Raw genomic sequence first — 19,751 nt, 5'->3', positions numbered from 1 at the left:
GCTCTGGAGTCGGGAGGTCGGCCGCAGCCAGAATCCCCATTTCCATTTCCGCTTTCGGGCATATTTCGGACCAATCTCCCCGTTTTTCCATCATTTTCATTTTCGGTATGATGTCAGAGACCATCCTCTTTACACGTGATGAGCGCGTCGCGTCTCGCCTCTCCTGCTTCACCACCCAGACACCATGGCTACCACGACAGCTGCTGCTGAGGCACCAGGGAGTGTCACCAAACGGTACGCCTATAGATCATCTAATCAAAATTGCTAGTTGCTGAATGCTGCTCACAGCCTGAGCAATGAACTTATGACTCTGATGGTAAACCAACTCTTACTCGCCTTGTCTTTCGTCCTCATAACCCTTGATACAAGATGTCTTCATCACCAGGAATTGTTAGCATATTCTCCCTGCTGCGCGTCAAATTGGTCCTCACAATCTTTCTCTAGTCTGCTTTCCCGAAATCCGACTCCAACTTGTTCGACTGGGCTGGAACAATAGAGGGTCCAACAGGAACTGTGAGCCCGCCCGCCTTTATATTATGTGGGACAGACCTGACGCGTACACCTCGCACCGCTAGATCTATGAGGGGCTCGCTTTCCGCATGTCTATTTCATTCCCAAGCAACTATCCATACGCGGCCCCGACCATCAAGTTTGACACCCCGTGCTATCATCCAAATGTAGATCTCGCGACCGGTGCAATCTGTCTAGACATTCTTCAAGTACGTGTTTCTTTCGAATTGTTTATTGTCATTCATACTCACTTGCATCATTTCCAGGACAAATGGTCAGCCGTGTACAGCGTTCAGACCGTCCTTCTTTCCCTCCAGTCTTTGCTCGGTGGTGAGCATCATGTTCCTCACAGCACTGAGCCCGTGCTCACCTATTCCCATCCAAAGAACCGAACAATGCTTCGCCACTGAACACTGATGCTGCCAACACGTGGAGCTCTCCTAAAGGTGAGCGAGAGCACTGCTTGTGTCGATCTAGGGAAGCACTAAAGCCGATGTTCTCATCGTCTCCAGAGTACAAGGAGCGGCTGATGAAGAACTACCGGCCACTCAATGATGATAAACCCCCAGCTGGTAAAAAGATCTAAATTCATCTTGTATGGTTTCCGGGTTCTTGCTTTGAGGGACTTTTATTTCCGCTGGGTACACAGATACTACATAGCACGCGGTAGCACTTACAGGATGTATGGTTATATGATCTGGTTGTTATAGTCCACGTCGAACACACATGCTATGACGATAGCTTGAATGCGAGGACTTGTGATTGTGGGTAGGAAGGGGCAAGTGAGATAATTTCCTTGTGGACGAGTGCCTTGGCGACGGTGAGTTTCTCCACCCCCTGTTCCTGTTTATAGAGCGCAGTGCCATGTCTGATTGCACTGTTCGAGCCTCTTGAGGAGCCCCCAACATATCGCCCCCTCCATAAACGCCAGCCTCGTTCTCGACCTTCATTTGAGAGGTCTGGGTGTTCTTCTTATTCTAGACACCCTGGCTGTATAAAACTCGCTGTTTCCTCCCTTTGACCATCGCACCGGTTGCATTGGTTTGCTATCACTGTAAGTACTGTCCAACGCCTTGCTGATCGTCGAGCTCATCTGAGATCTTTACTTTGAAAGGCTCTCGCACACTCGCTTGAATACACCGTCGTTTTTTCGCTCTCTCATCCAAACCCCGGTTAGAGTCACCGACAAGCAGCCTCACAACACCCTCGCTACCAACCGACCGCTCTACAATTTACCATGCCTCGTCGTGCTCCCCCTTCTGCCCTCCGCCTCGTTCAAGGTCCCATCCCGCCACGGTCGCAGCCCAAGCATGTCATGCCTTGCCTGCCACCGCCAGCATTCTGCCCAGAAGAAGCAATGCCACGCGGGCCGTCGCCTCCGCCGCGCTCGCGTCGGTTTGGTCAGGTTGTGCTGAGAAGCATGGAGCTTACCCCGCTGGACATGCCATTCGACTTTGAAGCAAACAGTTCGCGGACATCGCTGGCGCTGTCGACGCCAACGTCGTCACCCTCGTCGTCGCCGGTTGGGATGCGGATCCGAGGTCCGTGGGAACATTCGTCGAGTATATCGGAGCAGCTGCAGGTGGACATTGACAGTCTGCTTGCGATGCCCAAGCCAGCAGCGTATATTCCGTGAGGAATTGTTTAGTAGGATAGACATCTGGAATGTTGTACAGTACGGCCTGGTGCTCAAGAATGTACATATTTGTTGCAATATTTAGTAGAAGTGGCGTGTGCTCATGATCTGAGGCGGATTGATGCTGCTATTTCCGAGTTTGCGTGCGTTTTGAAGGAGGCAGCTCGTTTTTCTTTCCTCGTCACGACAATCAGCTAAAGCTAACCATTGCATTAACCACAGTATCTTTTTAAATTTCCTCTTCCAGTCCCTCCCTTCATGTCCTCCCCCACCCCAGACCTCTCCGCCCTCTCCCTCAACGCCCAGCGCATCCACGACACTCACGATTACGATGCACAACAGGCAGCAACGGCCAGACAACAGCAGTACCACTTCTCACCCTCCCCGCCTCTCCAGAGCCACAGCTACTCGCCGATGGGCATCAGTCCGTCTCCTCTCAAGATGAAGCCGGCCAGGAGCGGTCTTCCATCCGTGCGCACCCGCATATATTCCCCAATTTTCCGCTTTCTCTTACCGCATTTCCTTGCTTGTTTGTAGCAATGGCTCGACACCAACACCATGATGCCAGACAGTCGCTCGCTTTCCCCCAATAATGCGTCCGATTTCTCCTCATCCGGTGGATCGCCTCCCTCAGGTCACCTCTCCGCCCCCCCGCTTGGTCCTCCCACACCAGGCCAGGGCAATCCCGACGACGAGATCATACCCACAGCTATTGTTATCAAGAACATCCCCTTCAATGTCAAACGCGAAACCCTGCTCGATATAATTGTCCGTCCCATCACCTCCGTCCAAAGATTGTATCGCTTACTTGCTTTTTCCGCAGGCATCTCTCGCTATTCCCACACCGTACGCGTTCAACTACCATTTGGACCAGCAGGGCGCATTCCGTGGCCTCGCCTTCGCCAACTTCCGCCAGGCCATAGATGCAGATGCCGTCGTCGCCGCCCTCAACGGGTTTGACGTCCAGGGACGCAAACTCCGCGTCGAGTACAAGAAGGTTCTCCAGGCAGGCGAGAAGGAGCGCATCGAGCGCGAAAAGGCCCTCAGGCGCATGCGCTCCATGCAGCTCGAGAAGGAACAACAACAGGCCGCCCAGCAGCAGGTCCCTGGGCATGGTCCGTATGACGAGTTCGGCGCCGCCATCAGTCCCAGCTTCATGCCAGCGCCTCAGCGATCGTACTCCCAGTCGTCCTATCAGCAGTCGACGTACTCCCCGCCGCCTATTTCGCAGCTCCCGAGCGCGACTTCGCCATTTAGCTCGGCTGCATCTCCGCCCGTCGGCCCCTCGACGCCGAACCTGTCTGACAAGACCGCTGCCAACACCGAGCTCGATCTCAACGACCCCTCTACTCTGGAAATATATTCTCGCATTTTGCTATTCAAGGACGATCCCATGCGCGACGAACTCGCCTTCTCCCGCACTCTTTCTCCCAAGCAGAGGAGGGTTGTACATCTGATTGCTCAGAAGCTGGGCGTGTACCACTACTCCGTCGGCGAGGGCGACGAGCGCTATGCCGTCGTTACCCGTATCGACCCTAACAGAGTGAGTCACGATGTCCGCTTTTTCGACGATGTCGCTTCGTGTGTGGAGTATCTAACCTGTTGGCACAGCGACAGCCGGGCACGCTCTCGCGGGCCCCTTCGGCCTACCTTTCACCCACCTCTTCGCAGTCGCAGATGGCGAGCTCGCTGCGCATGAAAAAGTCTATGCCGGACATGAAGACGCTCCATACCCAATCCCCGAGGCTGGCGTCGCGCGCGTCTAACGGAAACATTCGCGAAGGCTATGCGACCATTGCCTCTCCTGCTCGTCGTTCACCTGGTGGATTTGGAGCCCTCTTCGGCAACGCCGGTGTATTCGGAAGCAGCGGTGGCATTCCGCCCGTTCCAAGCTTGCCTGCGAGCGTCAGCTCTCTCAACAGCGGTGGTATCAACGAAGGACCGGGTAGCGGTGTCATGAGGCAGCCTCGTGGCCCGGGTGTCGATGGATTCGCTAGCCGTCGGGGGACGAACACGGAGAGAGGCAACGGGCTCGAGGCTCGTTCTCACGAGCCGCTTGAGATCTAAGTAATAGAAGAAGGACGAACGCACGACCACCACGATTGACCCATAGTACTCACTGGAATCAAAACTGTGGCTTCTGGCGCGGCATGCTGCGAAGCGCACACGGACGGTCTGTATACATCCATCCCATCCCATCCTCATCCCATTATCGATCAATATCACAAACGGTTTTTATATGCTTCACTTCGGCCCATTAATCATTTAATCAACTCGGGTTTTTCTTCCATCCTGATGTCTCTCGTTTAACCCTTTTTTCTTTCTTTTTCTGAGTCTTTGTGTGTTATACCGCATATGACTGCATCCTCGTCACCCCCGTGGCCGTAATGTTCGTTGACGATCCTCGACCACGCCGCATGCACCACAGTTCACACTATGCTGACTTGATGTTTTCTTTCTTTTGTTCTTCTTTTCCTGCTTCTTGAGCATTTGGTCATATGAATGCTTTCGCTTTCTATGGTACTGCTTGTGTGGTGCCAGTAAGTATAGTCAGTCCTCTCCTTCCCTACTTTTGTTTTCTTCTATCTCCATATATTGCCTCACAGTACTTGATCACTCGATCTCTGGAAAACAGTTGCTCTTTTCTTTTTTCCTTCCCCGTTGTCTCACACTACAACCTCGGCCCGTTGTCCCTTATATATAATATAGTCATCAGTTGAATAAATCTATCTTTGCTATGCGTAGACTATTTATTATTGTGTGGGGATTCTGAGTGGTCGGGGCCTTGGAGGCAGGTTCTTTGGACAAGTTGAGACATTGAGGCTGCATACGCAGCAATGATGCCGCTTCTTGTTGTCAGTTCATGGACAGATGAAGATTTGTGTTCGATGAGCTAGATCTCTGTCAATTGGTTTCCGCTACTGACAACTCGAAGTGATTCTCGGGGCGGGAGTAAACGCGTGACAGTGTCGCGTGGTCGACCGGCGCGCGCGTAAATTGCGCCTTGGAAGAGCCTCTGGGTCTGCTTATATCCGCTACAAGTTTCTTTGACCAGACATCAAGGTTACCTAGGATGCCCAGTGCAACAGTCATACATGCAGCCTGCTTTGCTGTCGGCGCCGTCGTCGGTGGCGGCGTCATGGGCGCGGTCGCCTCGCGCAGACAGCAGCCCATCGTTCTGCCCGTTCCTTCTAGACCTGCCGACCCGGCAAAGGCGGCGAGCCCTCCCGTCATCGACATGACCCCCGCTGGGCGCGCGCAGATCGCGTCTGCTACCGGTGTCGTTCCGACTAGCGGCGGTGCGGTTCTGAAGTATGGAAACCCGGGTAAGTTAACGTCTCCCCGCCCGGACGCGTGGAAGCTAAGCTTAGTGTGTCTCGCGAATATCTAGGTCCTGTATCGGACTTGCTGGTCAGGAAGGCGTATACTGCGGGGTACGACCGCCGGCTGAGGCATCCTGCTTGGGTGCGCGCGTTTTCTACTCCTGCTCGTTTACGTGGATGTACGGGGAGGAGCTGACGGATTCCGATCGTGCAGACCGCAGAGCACCTCACGCTCGCGTCGCTCGGCAAGTCGCGCGTCGAAGGCGCACCGCCGGCGGACGCGAGGGGGGACAGGACGAACTCGGCGTTCGTCGAGGACGAGTCGCTCCCTGCCGTGTTCCGTGCCAAGCTTCAGGATTACTTCCGGAGCGGGTACGACCGCGGACACATGTAGGTCGCTCTTGAGGTTCTTCCGCGAGGCTGCGTGCGCATTGGTGTGCTCATGGGCGGAATTGCTAGGGTGCCGGCTGCGGACGCGAAGATGTCCCAGGAGGCGATGGACGAGACGTTTCTCCTCTCGAATATCGCGCCTCAAGTTGGTGTGGGGTTCAATCGCCACTGTATGTGCCTCTGAAACTTTTTCGTGGATGCTCGTGCTAAAGTGGATTTGTCGCTAGACTGGGCATACGTCGAGAACTGGTGTAGAGGGCTGACGGGCACATTCTCGGACGTGTATGTGTTCACCATTCCCTTGTACTTACCGCGCCAGGATCCGGATGGCAAGTGGAGAGTGGTGAGCCAAACAACACTACGCATAGGTTGACAGCCACCCATGCTTTCTGCAGACACACGAAGTCATTGGCTCGCCGCCAAACATTGCTGTCCCGACGCATTTCGCAAAAGTCGTACTGGCTTCTCGGCCGTCGTCGCCCTCAAAACCGGACGTACACGAGATCTCGACTGGCGCTTTCGTCCTCCCGAACGCTATTATTCCAGATGAAGCCTCTTTCGAGACATTCGTGACACCCGTGGAGGCCGTCGAGCGAGCGGCGGGTCTGACGCTCTTCTCTGACGCGGTTAAGGCGCAGTCCAAGCACATTTGCAAAACGACCAAGTGCGAGGTGATCGTGCGCCGGTTCGACGACGCACAGAAGCGGCCAGAGATGCGGCGGGCAGTCTCGGCGCCGCGGTGAACATGTCGAGGGGCGCATTAGTTCGTAGGATTATTGGAACAACGGATATACTCGAGAGGAAGGTCTATAGTGAACCAATTATATCTAAGGCAAGAACTAGACTAGAAATCTGACAGCATATCCTTGACGCTCTCCCAATATGTTGGCTCGACGCGCTCGCTGAGCTCTCCCTTTGTGAGCCAGGCAAAGTCAAGGGTGGTTTTGGGGTCGTGCTGGACCTGACCTGCCATGATGTGAGCTTTGTAGAAGAAGACTACATTCTATGCAAAAAATAGTCGAGTGAGCAAGGAGTACAGGGAACAAAAAAGCGGAGACGAACCTTCTTAGCGGGGTCGGTTGCTGGTGGTGATGGAGGGTGGTAGACGCCGACGGGCTTGCGACTGACTATCCATGTGTCCATACCATCGCCACACTGGGTCTCGAGATCCCGTTCTGCTGCCTGTGACCGACCGAGATGTAAGTGAGTGGAAGCGCAAGGTAGGGTTAAGTGCATACATGGTGCAACAGCTCGCCCTGGTTGACGGGGCCCTGCGGGAACCTCCAGACGTGCTTGTCGCCCTCCTTCTGAAGGAGGGCAAGGTAGAGGTTGCGCTGCCCCCTCCTGTTGAGGTCCTTGAAGTCGTTCTTGGTGTCGGCTTCGTGCTGGCGGGGCATGCGGAGGTCCTCTTCGTCGCGTATGGTCTGCTCCGCCTGAAGAACGGCCTCTGACTTTTCGCCTTCCTGCATGCCAAAGGGGGTGCCTAGTGCGGCGCGCTCTCTGCGCTGCTCCTCGACATTGAAGCGTGCTTCAAGGGGGGAGCCCTGCTTGAAGTAGAACTCGTTCGGGAAGGGGTTCTGGAGTGCGCGGTGTATGTTTGCCTGGTACTTGTAGTAGGCGCGCTCGAAGGGGGACGGGGTGCGGGTGATGATGGGGGAACGGTTGAGGATGACGGCGGTGTTGAGGACGGGACGCGTCTGGGATGCAGAGGTGGACGCGACGGAGGCGTCGACCTCTGTCGCGAGAAAACGACGGAGACATGCTGATATTTTATTAGAAAATGGCAAGTAATCTGAACATAAAACTGGTACCTTTTGTTGGCTGCCTGGATGCTGCGAGACGGGCTTGGGCGAACATGGCACGGGCGGACAGAAAACGTCTGCTCCGGAATGCCAATTTCGCAAGTATCCTAATGTGACAATGTCGAGATGTTTGCTTCTTCTTGTCGCAGCACGTGGCACAAGCGATCCGGGTCTCCGTGCCTCTGTTCACATTCACTACAACAACTTTGGGGTTGTCGATCCAACGCTGACCCGGATGACCCAGATCGAGAGCACAGACCCGAGGTGGACTGTCGAGGTCGGCCGTGACTGGGACGTGAGCGGATTCCCCTTCTCTTGCCCAGGTTGCAATTGACCCCTGAAGGTCCTTGGCCCGTTCCCCATCCACGCAAGAGAGCAGCACTACCTCTCTCCCTCATACCCCCTTGACTGTCAGCCCTGTCCTCAGTATATTTATTCGTCTATTTCTGATGATTTTACAGTGACATCGCCGCACGATCCTCACGACTTGCAGCGGTCAGCATGGCCATCTTCCTACGCTGACAATGGCGCGGTCACTTGGTCCAAAGCACGCTCTGACAACCAAGGCAATCTCAAAGTCTCGTTTCCCAACATTCGGTGTGTAACTATCACTATATCTCTAATGTTGACACCTTATTATCTATCAGCTGGGAGAACCTTCGTGCAACCGAAGGATGGGCTGCTCTCCAGCATCACAGCGTTCTTCGCACCGTTCTGACCATCCGACCTTCAGGCGCTGCCCCTCCTGCAGTCGACGATCCTGAAAACGCTCCTTACCCACCGTTCTTTGTGCCCCGACTGAGTGTCGAACTTCTTCAAGGGTCGTATTTCACTGTAACACCCACTCAACACGTCGACCACCTCGTTCCAAGGTGGTTCGCAGGAAACATCTATACCATCGGCCGATCTGCCCCCCAAACCCTTGGGCTACCATATATGCCGCATGAAGATCGTCCGACTCAATTCTTTCTCTACGTCAGCGGCGACTACGAGGTACACCGTCATGCTTTACTGGCTGGTACCCTCCGTTGCTTGAACTGTCTTCATTTCCCAGATCCGTTTGTTTGGAGATCCCCTTGTCAATCACTCGCAGACTCCGACCTTGAGCCTGAATATCCAAGTCGGCATGGATTTAGACGCATATACCCCGCCCAAGCTGGAAGAAGTGGCCACACATCACGTCGCGTGTGACTTTGTGGACGGGTACGCATTCGGGAATGCCCTTGGTGTCGGTGTGAAGAGCGTCGACGGTTGGTGGACGATCCGGTCTGCGTCATTGCCCGACTTTAGCATAGCGGTCAGACAGATCACGCTTCCGTTATCTTGCTCTGAGGACTCATTCTACTTCTACAGGGTCTTTCTGTTCATCTCACCAGGGATACGCGGCTTGCGCCAACTCAAACGCGGGTCGTACCTCTGATTGTCACTCAGACGCTCCCTGTTAAAGACTTGCAGAAACTTGACATCCGACTTGATGCAGAATGCCGGGGAGAAAGGAAGATACTGGTCGTTTCCTTGCCCATACGCCAGATACCTCTGTGGACAGCCGAGGAATGCACGCCGATCAAGGCGACGTATCTCTTCGGCAATACAATGCCGACGTACTTTTTGCTCGTTCCTCCGAAGCTGCCTAACGCTTCGAAGGAGAAACCCCGCCCGCCGCTGCTAGCTTTGCGTAAGATGATTTTTCTCCTCGCTGCTTTTCGTAGCATATCCTGACATTGCCGGCCCAGATGGCGCAGGCGTCGATGTAGTTGATCAGACGTTCTTCGCGGACAGTCTACCGCGTCAGGAACGCAGCTGGATTGTTATACCGACAGGCCGGACGTCTTGGGTAATGAGCAAGTTGAGAGCTATCATCATGGGCTATCCGACTCATTATTGGGAATTAGGGCCTCGACTGGCACGGTCCCAGCGCACAAGATGCATGGAACGCTGTTGATGCGCTACATGAACTGACGGAGACATCAGCCTCACCCTGGAAACAGTGGGCTGTCCAGGAGAAAGCCAATGTCGTATTGATGGGTCATTCCAATGGCGGACAGGGCGCCTGGTGGGTGGCGGAGCGATACCCTGACAGAGTACTTGGAGGTATGCTGTTTATGCGTCGCCTTCTTTGAGCTCCTCGTTACGGTCCTCTGCAGTGATACCTGCGGCAGGCTATGTCAAGTCACAGGCTTACGTCTCGCTGGGAATGTCCAGGTGAGTGTAGTTCAGACAAGCTGAACATTGCTACCATATCTACTCTTCAGATCGGCTCACTTCATCGACCCCTCGCTTCGAGCCATTCTCGACTCTTCGCTCACCGCAGATGATAACGACCTGTTCGTGACAAATCTTGTAGATACTCCTGTCCTTGCCATCCATGGGTATGTTCCAGATATTTTCGTCGCTGCGATCTGTTGACCCGGATCCAGTGGAGAGGACGAAAATGTGCCAACTTGGCACACTCGAGAGCTGGTCAACACGCTGAGGATATGGAACCCTAACGCGGATGTAGTGTATGCTTCTACTTGTTCAATGATCGTTGCGACATGGAAGTCTGACATGGATGCCTTAGCTTCCGCGAAGACAAGGGGAAGCCGCACTGGTACCCTGACGTGCTCCTTCACGAGGACGTGCAGCGGTTTATAGACCGAGTCTCGACGTCCGAAAAGTGTCCACCGACGCGGTCAATGTTCTTCACGCTTACGACCGTCGTTCCGGCGGAGAGCGGCACCATGCATGGTTGGAGGATCAATCTACTGCAAGTCCCTGGACGGTAAGAACCATTATCGGCCGAGGATAGGTTTAGTGTTCCTGCCAAACTGACGCGACGCATGCTGCTGCCAGGTTAGCGCGTTTGCATGTGACGAACAAGGACGGAAAGGTAGAGCTCAAGACTACGAACGTGCATGCCGCGTCCGTCGATCTCGGCCGGTTCGGGCCCATTGATACTTTGAGCGTGAACGGACGTCTCGTCGAGAGCGGCCTCTCCAGTAAGGGCATACTGTGGCTTGAAGTCATCGACATCAACACAGGGATCTGGCGCCATAAGGTGAGCGCCATTCCTTCATGCTCCCAAAGGAGCCATGCTGACGGCACGCGTCGACGGTGACCGCTAAACCCAATGCACGTAGCTCGTCGAACAGGACGTCACGCCAGAGGCCTACCCCATCCAGCGATTCGGGCGCTCCCAGGCGATCCTCTCGACCCAGGGCCCGATCGTCCTCGTCGTGCCCTTCGAGGCCGAGTCGCCCAAGCTGAGCACGGAGCTGAGCATCGCGCTACGCATTGCACACGACCTCGACACGTTCCACAAGCTCGACGCGCTGATCATGAGCGCCAACGACGCGATGGACGTGCTGCGCGGCCACGACGTGTGGACGTACATGCGCGGGAACGTCGTCGTCATCGGGGGATACAACGCCGCAGTCACCAGAGAGATCTTCCACAAATCGGGCTCTGGGCTAACGTGGAGTGAAGGTTCAGGTTGGTCGCTTGGGGACCGGAGCTTTAATGATCCAGCCACTGGTAGGTAATCTCTGGATGCCTGTTAATAACTGCTTACAACACAATTGGTGATGCCATGCAGGTGGACTAGCGCTGCAGCAGCATCCCTGGCATGACGGAGGTGTCTCTCTTGTACTCATGGGAAGTGACGACGTCGGCCTTGAACAAGCTGCCCGCCTCTTCCCCATACGCACAGGCGTTGCTCTCCCCGACTATGTCTTCATGGGCAAGCACGCTGACAAGATTGGTGCGGCGGGCGTGGAGGCTGCTGGGTACTGGGAATCATTCAGGGCAAACAATTGGAAGTGGAGATGCAATGCTCGTCTGTCGTGGCCAAATTAAACATGCTATGCTGTCTACAGTGTACATAGTATTGTAGTCGTATAGAACTTTTAGGAGGAATGATATCATCGAGGTCCAGATGGTACACTCTTGAACACAAAAATGGAACAATGATACAGTACAGTGATTGCGGTGAAGAAAACCCAACGAAAAATAAATGATATGCGAGACAGATAGCAGTGTCAAGAGCAGGAAGAGTTTGACTAGTAAATGGATCTCGCCACCTGCACGTATCAAGTTAGAATCTCTCAATCCAAAAAGGGGCTGCTTGCTTACACTGTCGAGAAGCATGTGGACTTCGGGAGCAACACGAGTGAACTCCTTGCTCCAGAACTCATACTTCTGATTCCGCAACAGCTCGATGAAGGTGACGAGAGCACCCCATGGGTGGGGTCGGTGAACGATGAAGCGTTCCAGAAGAACCCTTGTCATCACCTCTCTGAAATGATCATCTTGTACCTCAACAAAGAGATAGAGGAGCAAGGAGCTAAACCAGTGTGTATGGGCGTTGGGATATCGTAAGTGCATGACCATGGAGCTAAGGAGGTGATGTTGTCCTGTCCACAAGTTAGCCGATTAGAATGTGATTCGTGCAAGGTTCGGAGCTTACCCTCAACATCTAGATTAGTAGCTAAGTAATGTAACGCAACGACGCCAGGGTCTCCAGAGACGAAAATGGATGAACCACTCCTAGCCTTGGCTTGCGCCACCGACGATACACCGACGTACATGACAAGGGAGTTGATCAAGGGAAGGTTGTATGAATCAGGTACAGGTACACCTTCGGGAACTCCTGAAAGCGTCAGACAATCTTTCAGTGAGGGGAGGAAGGTCGGTGATCCGCGATTGAGGAGGTACTGGTCGAGATGGGTGCGCAAGTCGCCGTTCTTGAGATTGGACGTGAAGTCAGAGAGGATGGGAGGGATTGGCCCCATTTCAGGGAGGGACTCGAATTTGTAGTTGAGAAGGTGTGGATCAGGGAGGGTGATGGTAGAGGGGAAGGCGCTGAGGATGATGTTGCGAAGTTGAATGCAGCGGGAAGGAATAGAGTCGCAAAGGGTAAAGTAGTATTCGCTGAGGAATTCGGGGAAGTCGTGAAGAAGAACGAGAAGCAACCTCAAGGACCCGCGGTATAAATCTCGTGAAGCGATCTGTAGGTCAGCTTCCTTCAAGAAGGGCGCGAGGAACTTGAAGAGGGAAAGCAGAAGTCTGTGGAAAGCGGACCATCCCTAACGTACGATTAAGCCACATTAACTTCATGTAAACTATGCCAACTCACTTCGCGATTTTCTGACAGAAGCAATTTGGGCATGAAGAGTCGGTGAGAGATGAGACAAAGCCACGAGAAGGCAAAGCCAGGGAAATATGTTGGTTGGAGCGAACTGAGTGTATCGCTACATAATTGCAATGATAAATGTCAAGAATTGAACAGCCAAAAGAGTGAAACTAACCTGATGGAAAGGAGTAATTGGAAGTACGCTGTTCGGAGGTGAGACTCAACCGCATGTAGATCATTGATAAGGCTGGAGAAGAAGCGGAAGAAAGGTTTCTGCTGGAACTGAACCCCCTGAGTTTCATGCATGTTGGCAAGAACGAGCACAAAAATGGACAAGATTTTGGTGAAGTAGTGCACTTTTGCTTGGTCGTTGTTGACTCCCGACGCATCGCCGTGGTATTTGATGATGTAGACGATTAGCCTTGACAAAGCATCTAGGGCTTGAAAGGCATGCTCATAGTCACCAGCTGCGACACATTTGAGGTACGAGTTCACGCCCGACTCAGCGCACACACGGAAGAAAAACGAGGATACGTCTTCTGCTTTGAGAACACCCTGCTTCGTGAGCTGCGTGATGTAAGGCACGAACGCTTTCTCGGGGGTATGTGACCTTTGGTATATTTGGACCCATTGCTGGAACCAGATAAACAACTTCTCACGAAGCTGCTCGGTCTCTGGCTTCAGTGAGGGCTGGCGTATTTCACTAGGCCCTAGCCTGCGGACGCCTCGGATGTCATCAAGCAGATGGTTGGCTCTGATATAGATAATGAATAAATTATGAGGTTAGATACAAGAATCTTCAACTTACTCATCGTTAGCCTTGCCGTTCTGAGCGAGCTGACCTAAAACTTCGAGGGAGAAGGTGAACTGGCTGACCGAAGCTACTGCAGGATCGCCTGAAAGGCATTCCCTGATAAGGCCAGCAGCGAAGTTGAGCAGTGATGGACGAGGATCAGCAAATAGAGTCTTTGCAAGCTGTTGATCTTGCAGAGAGAAACTAATGAGACCGCTTCGAAGGAGAGTCACAGTGACAGGAATGTTGAGCTTGCGCTGTTGACATGGTCAGAACGGAAAGACACGTTGGTCAAATGACTTTACCTCATCCTCAGCATATACCAGCCATGTGATCGCCTCTTTGGCAACATCCTCAAATGAACGGCAAAGCTGATCGAGCAAAGCCACGTAAATCTCCCGTCCCAATTGGGACGACGTCTTGTACAAAAGCTGGACGATCTTCTGAGACATCATTAATGGAGTCCGGTGGCGATCCGTAGACTCTGCTGCGAGATAAAGAATCTGACGGACGAGATGGCGAACATCGTGATTAGGTGGTAAAGAGGCGAGTGACTGGATCGGCAGTTGTGTCATGAGAGCCTCCAAGTCCCGAAGGATAGCCTATATGCCAGGTGTTAAAAGGCAACTTGGATAAAGGCTCGAACACTGACCGTAAAGCGTTCCATTGCTGTCTGGTGATCCAGAGAGCTTTGGGAAGTAAGGTTGGATTCTGGAGCAGGAGAAGCTGCGTAAAGTGCAGGCGTCAAGTGCTCGTTGCGAGACATCGACACTGCAGAGCTGGGACGACTCATGGGCGCTCGGCGTTTAGTGTCCACGGCTTCGGGAGGATAAGTTTCTTGTTAAAACAATGCATAGAGCAACCCACAGAAATCCTCATAGACGGCAAATTGATTTGCCTGTAGCCCATTCGCCTTGATGCGCAAAGGATCGGGGAGATTGATGGTAAAGTTAGATGATGTTGCCGCTGAATCCCAGAACACTTGTCCACCGCGGACCTAAAGCAAGCAGTTAGCATGAGTTCATAATCATTGCTTTTCGCGCTAACCTCGCGATGGCGCCGACGCAGATCATACGACGCGGCGAAGCCTTCATCAACATCAGAAATAACACGCTCCATCGCAGCCTTCTCAATGGCAGAACAAGCAACGTCCAAGTTATCCTGAACAAGGATGGCAAAGACTTGATCGGAAAGTGTTTGCTGCGGAGGATGGTCACTGTGAGTGCGCCGGGTCAACCAATGTGTTGCTCACCTCGTTAAAACCATGGTCAACAAGGAACGACCGCAGATGAGTTGCCAGATTGCTCTTCAAAGGCTCTTTGCACGTTACCAATGCCAGACTTCCAGCTAACTTCTGAGCCATCAAATGACCTGCCTTCCGCAGCTTGTCTTCGCTAGGTTCAGTGGCGAAATCTTTGGTTGCAAGTTCTCGGGTTGAGATCCCTGCGATGGTGACAGAGCGCTCTACGACGGGTACAATAATCTGAACAATTGTTAGCGCATTGAAAGCAAATAACACCATTGCTTTACCTCCCGAACAGACCGATCGACCGCTAACTGCACAGCACGTTTGAAAGCTTGGTTGATATGCAAAGGCGCGAGCTGAGGATTGATGACCACACGCTGCGAAAGACCCTGAAGGATTGACTCGATGTGACCACCGACGTCAAGTGAAGTATCCCCATTTGCATGGTCCAAGCCCAGGACTTGTGAGTCGTTTCCAAGTTGAGCGGGATCGTAACCTCCCAATGGCAGTGATTCTAACTCGTTGACGTAATCCGGGATCGCAGGAGGCGCGAGTGTATCCGTCATGGGTCGAGTCCTCAGCATCGTGGTGGCCTCTACCGTATCAAGGTCAATGTCAAGACCCTTGCACAACACTTCGATCTCAAACTTCAAATTGAGCTTCAAGTCGGCGAAATGATACAGCTCGGCGAGAAGGCTAATGACGGCCATAAGCCATGGATTAGGGGGTTTGAAGACCTTCGATTTGGCGCACGGCTCCAAGGTTTTGCAAACAAAAGGAATCGCGACCATAAGACGACCATTGTCATAGCCTTCTATCAACAAATCCTTGAACGACAGATTCTTATGCTTGATGGGCCGGTCCCGGGAAAGAGTGATAGTACCCAGCCAGGCGCCAATATTCTTCAGGATGTGTCGTTCGGATGTTTGTTGCATAGTCTTTTCATGATTCAGAACGGAAGCTGACTTGACGAAGGTCTCATGAAGGATGAATTTAGACAGAACCTTGCGGTCCAAGCCATCGAGGAAGCGAAGGTACAGCTGATGGTTATTAGGTTCGGTACTGACGCGCTGGTCAATCAGGTAATTCGCAAACCATCGAGCGAATGCGTCGTCGAAGTATTCCTTCATCTCAGCAAGCTTGGCTTCGAGGTTGTTTGGTGAGAGATTGTTTACGATGAATAGAATCTTGTCCGAGAGCTCCTCGGGTGGTGCTGGCATATCGCCATCAAGTGTGTCGGGCTTGAGCGCAGTGAAAACGGGGACAGGTTCGGAGGCTAGCCCTGTAGCAATCCCTCGCATGTCTGCAGTGGATGAAGATGCCTCGTTGCCAGCGGCTATGGCACGATGGATTACCGACGAGAGATCCGGACGGGCTTCCATGAGTGTGGGGATCCTGAGCAATGCTTGGCAAAGAGGTTGCCATTCCGGAAGGCGAGACTCGAAGCGGCCAAGAGCCTGAAGTCCAAACTTGAACAGATTTGTATCCGCAGGGCAGCTTAGAGCGTCGACTACATATCGGATAGCCACGCCGAGAGGTACATAATCGACGAGCTGGTGTTGGATGATGGATCCAAAGAGGTAACCGGTCATCGCAAGCTCGCGTGCAGGGTAGTAGGACTGGAAAAACCGATATTCATCGAACAAGAAGTGGAGCATGCACGAGAATATTTCGCTATCTCGTTGATCGGATGAACCCTTGCAACGAACAAGCATCGCGATGACTTCGTCGATCGTCGTTTGCTCGTCATACATCTGCTTGTAGATGGCGTCTACCTCAGCCTCTATATCTGGGGAGTAGTTCACAACAGTGAACCCAGGCTCAACTTCGGTGCCAGGCAAGAGAGACATCAAGCGAGGGTAGACTTGCAGACAAGCGCTGCGGACTTCGAGGCAGTAGTCGATATCCTCCCGAGACATAACAGAAGTACTGGATGATGATTAGCAGTTATTCGAGGCCCTTAACCATGACACGTACTTGGACCGAAGAGTGCGAAGGAAAACTGTCACAGATTGTGGGCTGAGAGGTATGGTACGACTTTCAACAGCGGGGTCAGACAGCCTTGCTGTTTTCTCGCTTTCCATCTTGATTTCTAAGAAAGAGACCATAGCGTGTAGGAAGCTGGCACCGTGTTCTGCAACGTGATCCGCAAGCCATTTATCAAGATTAAGGTACTCCCGACGAGATGCCAGAGCAGCGACGTCCAATGCGAATGTAAACGGCTGGGCCTCAAGGAGGTTTTCCAGAATCTAGGCCAGTTTAAAAATGAGAAGTCATTGAAAGTAGTACCGGACTCACTTTGAGATCCTGAGCGACATCAAGAATTCTTGTGATGTTCAACGGATTCTCATTGTAGAAATCACGGAAAGCATCCAGAAGATATGTAGGGTCAATTTGCCAAAGACGCATGAAGACAAGTTGGTGGTTTGGATGGCCAGCAAGAAACAGTCCCAGCAACTTTCTCGAGTATTCAGTGCGAATTTCGTTCCAGTTACCGTCCTATATACTGTGTTAGTCGTGTGCATTTGCAGCCGATAGCAACACATACCTGGACTTGAAGAAGACCCATGTGAACAAGCTCAGCACTGATCTTGATCGCCTTGTCGAGCATCTCCCGAATAAAAGCGCGTGTATCCGCGCTTTCCGAGTCCGCTAAGGAGACCAGAACCTCAAATAGCTCCAAGGAATTCCACGTATGTACCTGGACATTGGATGCAAGGGCTTTGATGGTTGGCCCAGCCGAGGCGACATCGTCCACTGTAACTACTCTCCTACCAGGCAGTGAGACGAAATTGAAGGTATCCCCAGGCAACGAGAGGAGAGCATCTAGCAACTTTAGCTGATACAAAGAGTTGGACCAGGGCTCCCAGAACCCCGAAACTGCATGGGGAGTGACTTCAAGCGGGGAATTCATGAGGACTGAGATGATGAGTTTGAGCGTGGCCGTGTCGACACCGTGCCTATCGGGCCTGTCGAATGATTTTATGACATTAACCCAGTTCATGGTGGGTTGCTTCAGGAAACTAAGTATCCGGAACTCCACGATGTCCATATATTGCACTCACCAAGCTGCTCAGAGCTCGAATCAAAGCACCAACATCACAAAGCGGGACGCCCTCCGTAACAAATCGAGCAAGGCTTGTTACAATCTCCGTCACCTGAGCTTCACGGGGGGGACTCGACTCCGTTATGTTGAATCGCATTAGTAGCGCTTTGACAACATCTGCATCACTCGTGATTTCGGGCCCCAACTGAACCAATGTTTGCACAAGCGAGGCATTTGGTGGCAGGCTACAAGACAGGTGAGCAAGCTGAATGGTACATATATGAGGGCGTTATACCTCATGGTGGGGAATATCTTCTGCAAGATAGGAGCTACGATGTCTGGCCCGTACTTAGCCTGCGCTGCGGCGATGAGCGACTGGCGTTGATGAAAGTCCAGGACAGGAATGTCGTTCGTGGTATCCGAGAACAGATTCATCATGAGCTTAGCCACTTGGGATGGGCTAAGGTCGGCGTGGTCAAAAGATGGATGTTGGCAAAGGGCAAGCAAGGCACTATCGAACTCCGAGCGAATTACATTTGCAGCCTGGGCGACAAGCTCGCGACGGGTGGGTGCAGATATGATGGAAGAAGCCAGTATAACCCTTTCAAGTGGTCTAAGGGCAATTCGATCGGCGAATCGCTGGAAATCGAAGTGTCGAAAGACCTCTCCCTCTCCCTTGTCTATGCCGTCACGGAATCGATCTGCTAAGGAAGGATCGTGCGCGAGTCGCTGAGTTTCTTGCACAAGAAGGCGAAAGGTGAGTGCATTAGACGTGTCAAAGGAAGATGGGGGAGCGGAGGATGTAATTCGGCCTTGGGAGTGACCTATGAGGCGGCGTATGAAATGGAGGTAGGTGTCTATTCCGTGCTGCTCTGACAACTTAAAGGAGAGATAAATTAGCATTCGGCTTGATGAAAAGCATCGCGTTACATGCTTACAGAACGAATCTCGGCTTGGTTCCTCTCGAAATTGTCCTCTGTCAAAGTCGAAAGCAGGAAAACGATCTGAGCCTTGACAATGGTGTGTATATTGTTTGGAGAATTATCCATCGCCGGTGTCCGAATTGGAGCGTCCTGGCGGCGAGCAACACTCAAACTGCCAGGCGCCGTTTTGATAAGCAGAGAAAGGAGGAAAAGGGCTAAAAACACGTAGCCCGAGTCCAAGCAGGATTGGTCCCAGACAGCATCCAGCCAAACGCGCGGAACGATGGTGGCGCATTTCAGGCGGAGATTAAATACGGTGGCGAAAGCAATCGTTTCCCCACTTTCTAACAACCCTCAGTGGCGCATCGGCCGAGACCAGGCTTGACTCATTGCATTCATGTACGATATACATTACATGCTTGTAATTTCACTGGGGAGTGCATGCTAAGAAAAAAGACGCGCCGGTGTGACTGGGTATGGCTGCTGAAACGCGGCGACGCGTCGGATGTCAATGTATACGGGATAGGGGCTTGGTATCATGATCCTGGCGCCCTCTCTTTGTTCTTTCCTCTCAAACAGTGATACTTGTATTGCGAACTACACTCCAACCTTGTGGGTTCAAGGCGAGGTCAGGAAGGGACCAGCTGCAGTACCACCAACATTCAGGCTCTCGTGTGGACCCAGGCCCCTAAGAAGTATTTCTGGCACGTGGTCGTGTACCCGCCATGAATCACTAGGTCGCGACCGCGTCTAGAAGGGGCGGAACTAGGGTAGATAGAGCTGTGTAGTATATACAAAAAAACTAGCTACGGCTAGGCCGCGCCCCGTACACTAGAATAGAAAACTGAGCTCACATAGTAATCAAACAATTTAGAAGCGACTAGATGACGTCGCACAGGCGTGAATCGAGTGTTTGGCTAGCTTAGATAGAAGGCCCTTTTAATTCGAGAACCTTGGTCGTCGTAGATCATC

The 19,751-nt window shown here is 52.6% G+C and overlaps 6 protein-coding genes across 6 annotated transcripts; 4 read left to right on the top strand and 2 right to left on the bottom strand.

Moving 5' to 3' along the window:
* The first annotated feature begins 176 nt into the window (after positions 1-176).
* Positions 177-1,263, top strand: CONPUDRAFT_135122 (ubiquitin-conjugating enzyme). The gene is made up of 8 exons (XM_007766672.1): positions 177-234; positions 289-316; positions 370-390; positions 445-513; positions 576-719; positions 777-840; positions 897-956; positions 1,023-1,263. Exons 1-8 carry the CDS (start codon positions 185-187, stop codon positions 1,094-1,096), a joined length of 510 nt encoding a protein of 169 aa, XP_007764862.1. The 5' UTR covers positions 177-184; the 3' UTR covers positions 1,097-1,263.
* Positions 1,264-1,399: 136 nt separating this feature from the next.
* Positions 1,400-2,242, top strand: CONPUDRAFT_162563 (uncharacterized protein). The gene is made up of 2 exons (XM_007766671.1): positions 1,400-1,564; positions 1,625-2,242. The coding sequence occupies exon 2, from the start codon at positions 1,748-1,750 to the stop codon at positions 2,144-2,146; it is 399 nt and encodes a 132-aa protein (XP_007764861.1). The 5' UTR covers positions 1,400-1,564; positions 1,625-1,747; the 3' UTR covers positions 2,147-2,242.
* Positions 2,243-2,404: 162 nt separating this feature from the next.
* On the top strand, positions 2,405-4,651 carry CONPUDRAFT_118133 (uncharacterized protein; the record flags this gene model as incomplete). Its single annotated transcript, XM_007766670.1, has 4 exons — positions 2,405-2,617; positions 2,684-2,914; positions 2,970-3,693; positions 3,738-4,651. The coding sequence occupies 4 exons, from the start codon at positions 2,405-2,407 to the stop codon at positions 4,211-4,213; spliced, it is 1,644 nt and encodes a 547-aa protein (XP_007764860.1). The 3' UTR covers positions 4,214-4,651.
* A 733-nt stretch (positions 4,652-5,384) lies between these two features.
* CONPUDRAFT_47992 (uncharacterized protein) lies at positions 5,385-6,602 on the top strand (the record flags this gene model as incomplete). The annotated part of the gene is made up of 6 exons (XM_007765860.1): positions 5,385-5,472; positions 5,538-5,611; positions 5,684-5,859; positions 5,929-6,029; positions 6,087-6,202; positions 6,255-6,602. 6 exons carry the CDS (start codon positions 5,385-5,387, stop codon positions 6,600-6,602), a joined length of 903 nt encoding a protein of 300 aa, XP_007764050.1.
* Positions 6,603-6,703: 101 nt separating this feature from the next.
* Positions 6,704-7,716, bottom strand: CONPUDRAFT_150164 (uncharacterized protein; the record flags this gene model as incomplete). The annotated part of the gene is made up of 4 exons (XM_007766669.1): positions 6,704-6,862; positions 6,922-7,041; positions 7,098-7,621; positions 7,671-7,716. 4 exons carry the CDS (start codon positions 7,714-7,716, stop codon positions 6,704-6,706), a joined length of 849 nt encoding a protein of 282 aa, XP_007764859.1.
* A 130-nt stretch (positions 7,717-7,846) lies between these two features.
* Positions 7,847-19,000, bottom strand: CONPUDRAFT_79965 (Not1-domain-containing protein). The gene is made up of 32 exons (XM_007766112.1): positions 18,795-19,000; positions 18,152-18,735; positions 17,876-18,101; positions 17,359-17,823; positions 17,109-17,309; positions 16,788-17,059; positions 15,095-16,739; positions 14,817-15,047; positions 14,612-14,764; positions 14,432-14,561; positions 14,217-14,383; positions 13,870-14,166; positions 13,580-13,821; positions 12,947-13,525; positions 12,775-12,889; positions 12,106-12,724; positions 11,772-12,052; positions 11,236-11,719; positions 10,781-11,174; positions 10,494-10,698; positions 10,222-10,422; positions 10,079-10,162; positions 9,911-10,030; positions 9,806-9,860; positions 9,554-9,752; positions 9,395-9,495; positions 9,013-9,336; positions 8,716-8,956; positions 8,309-8,654; positions 8,123-8,258; positions 8,005-8,071; positions 7,847-7,956 (listed from the first exon to the last, which is right to left on the bottom strand). Exons 1-18 carry the CDS (start codon positions 18,903-18,905, stop codon positions 11,699-11,701), a joined length of 6,339 nt encoding a protein of 2,112 aa, XP_007764302.1. The 5' UTR covers positions 18,906-19,000; the 3' UTR covers positions 7,847-7,956; positions 8,005-8,071; positions 8,123-8,258; positions 8,309-8,654; positions 8,716-8,956; positions 9,013-9,336; positions 9,395-9,495; positions 9,554-9,752; positions 9,806-9,860; positions 9,911-10,030; positions 10,079-10,162; positions 10,222-10,422; positions 10,494-10,698; positions 10,781-11,174; positions 11,236-11,698.
* Between the last annotated feature and the right edge of the window lie 751 nt (positions 19,001-19,751).

The sequence above is a fragment of the Coniophora puteana genome (genome assembly GCF_000271625.1).
Source record: "Coniophora puteana RWD-64-598 SS2 unplaced genomic scaffold CONPUscaffold_2, whole genome shotgun sequence".
Classification (NCBI taxonomy): Eukaryota; Fungi; Basidiomycota; class Agaricomycetes; order Boletales; family Coniophoraceae; genus Coniophora; species Coniophora puteana.
Note: the sequence above shows the minus strand (reverse complement) of the source record. Positions and strands in the feature narration are given on the sequence as shown.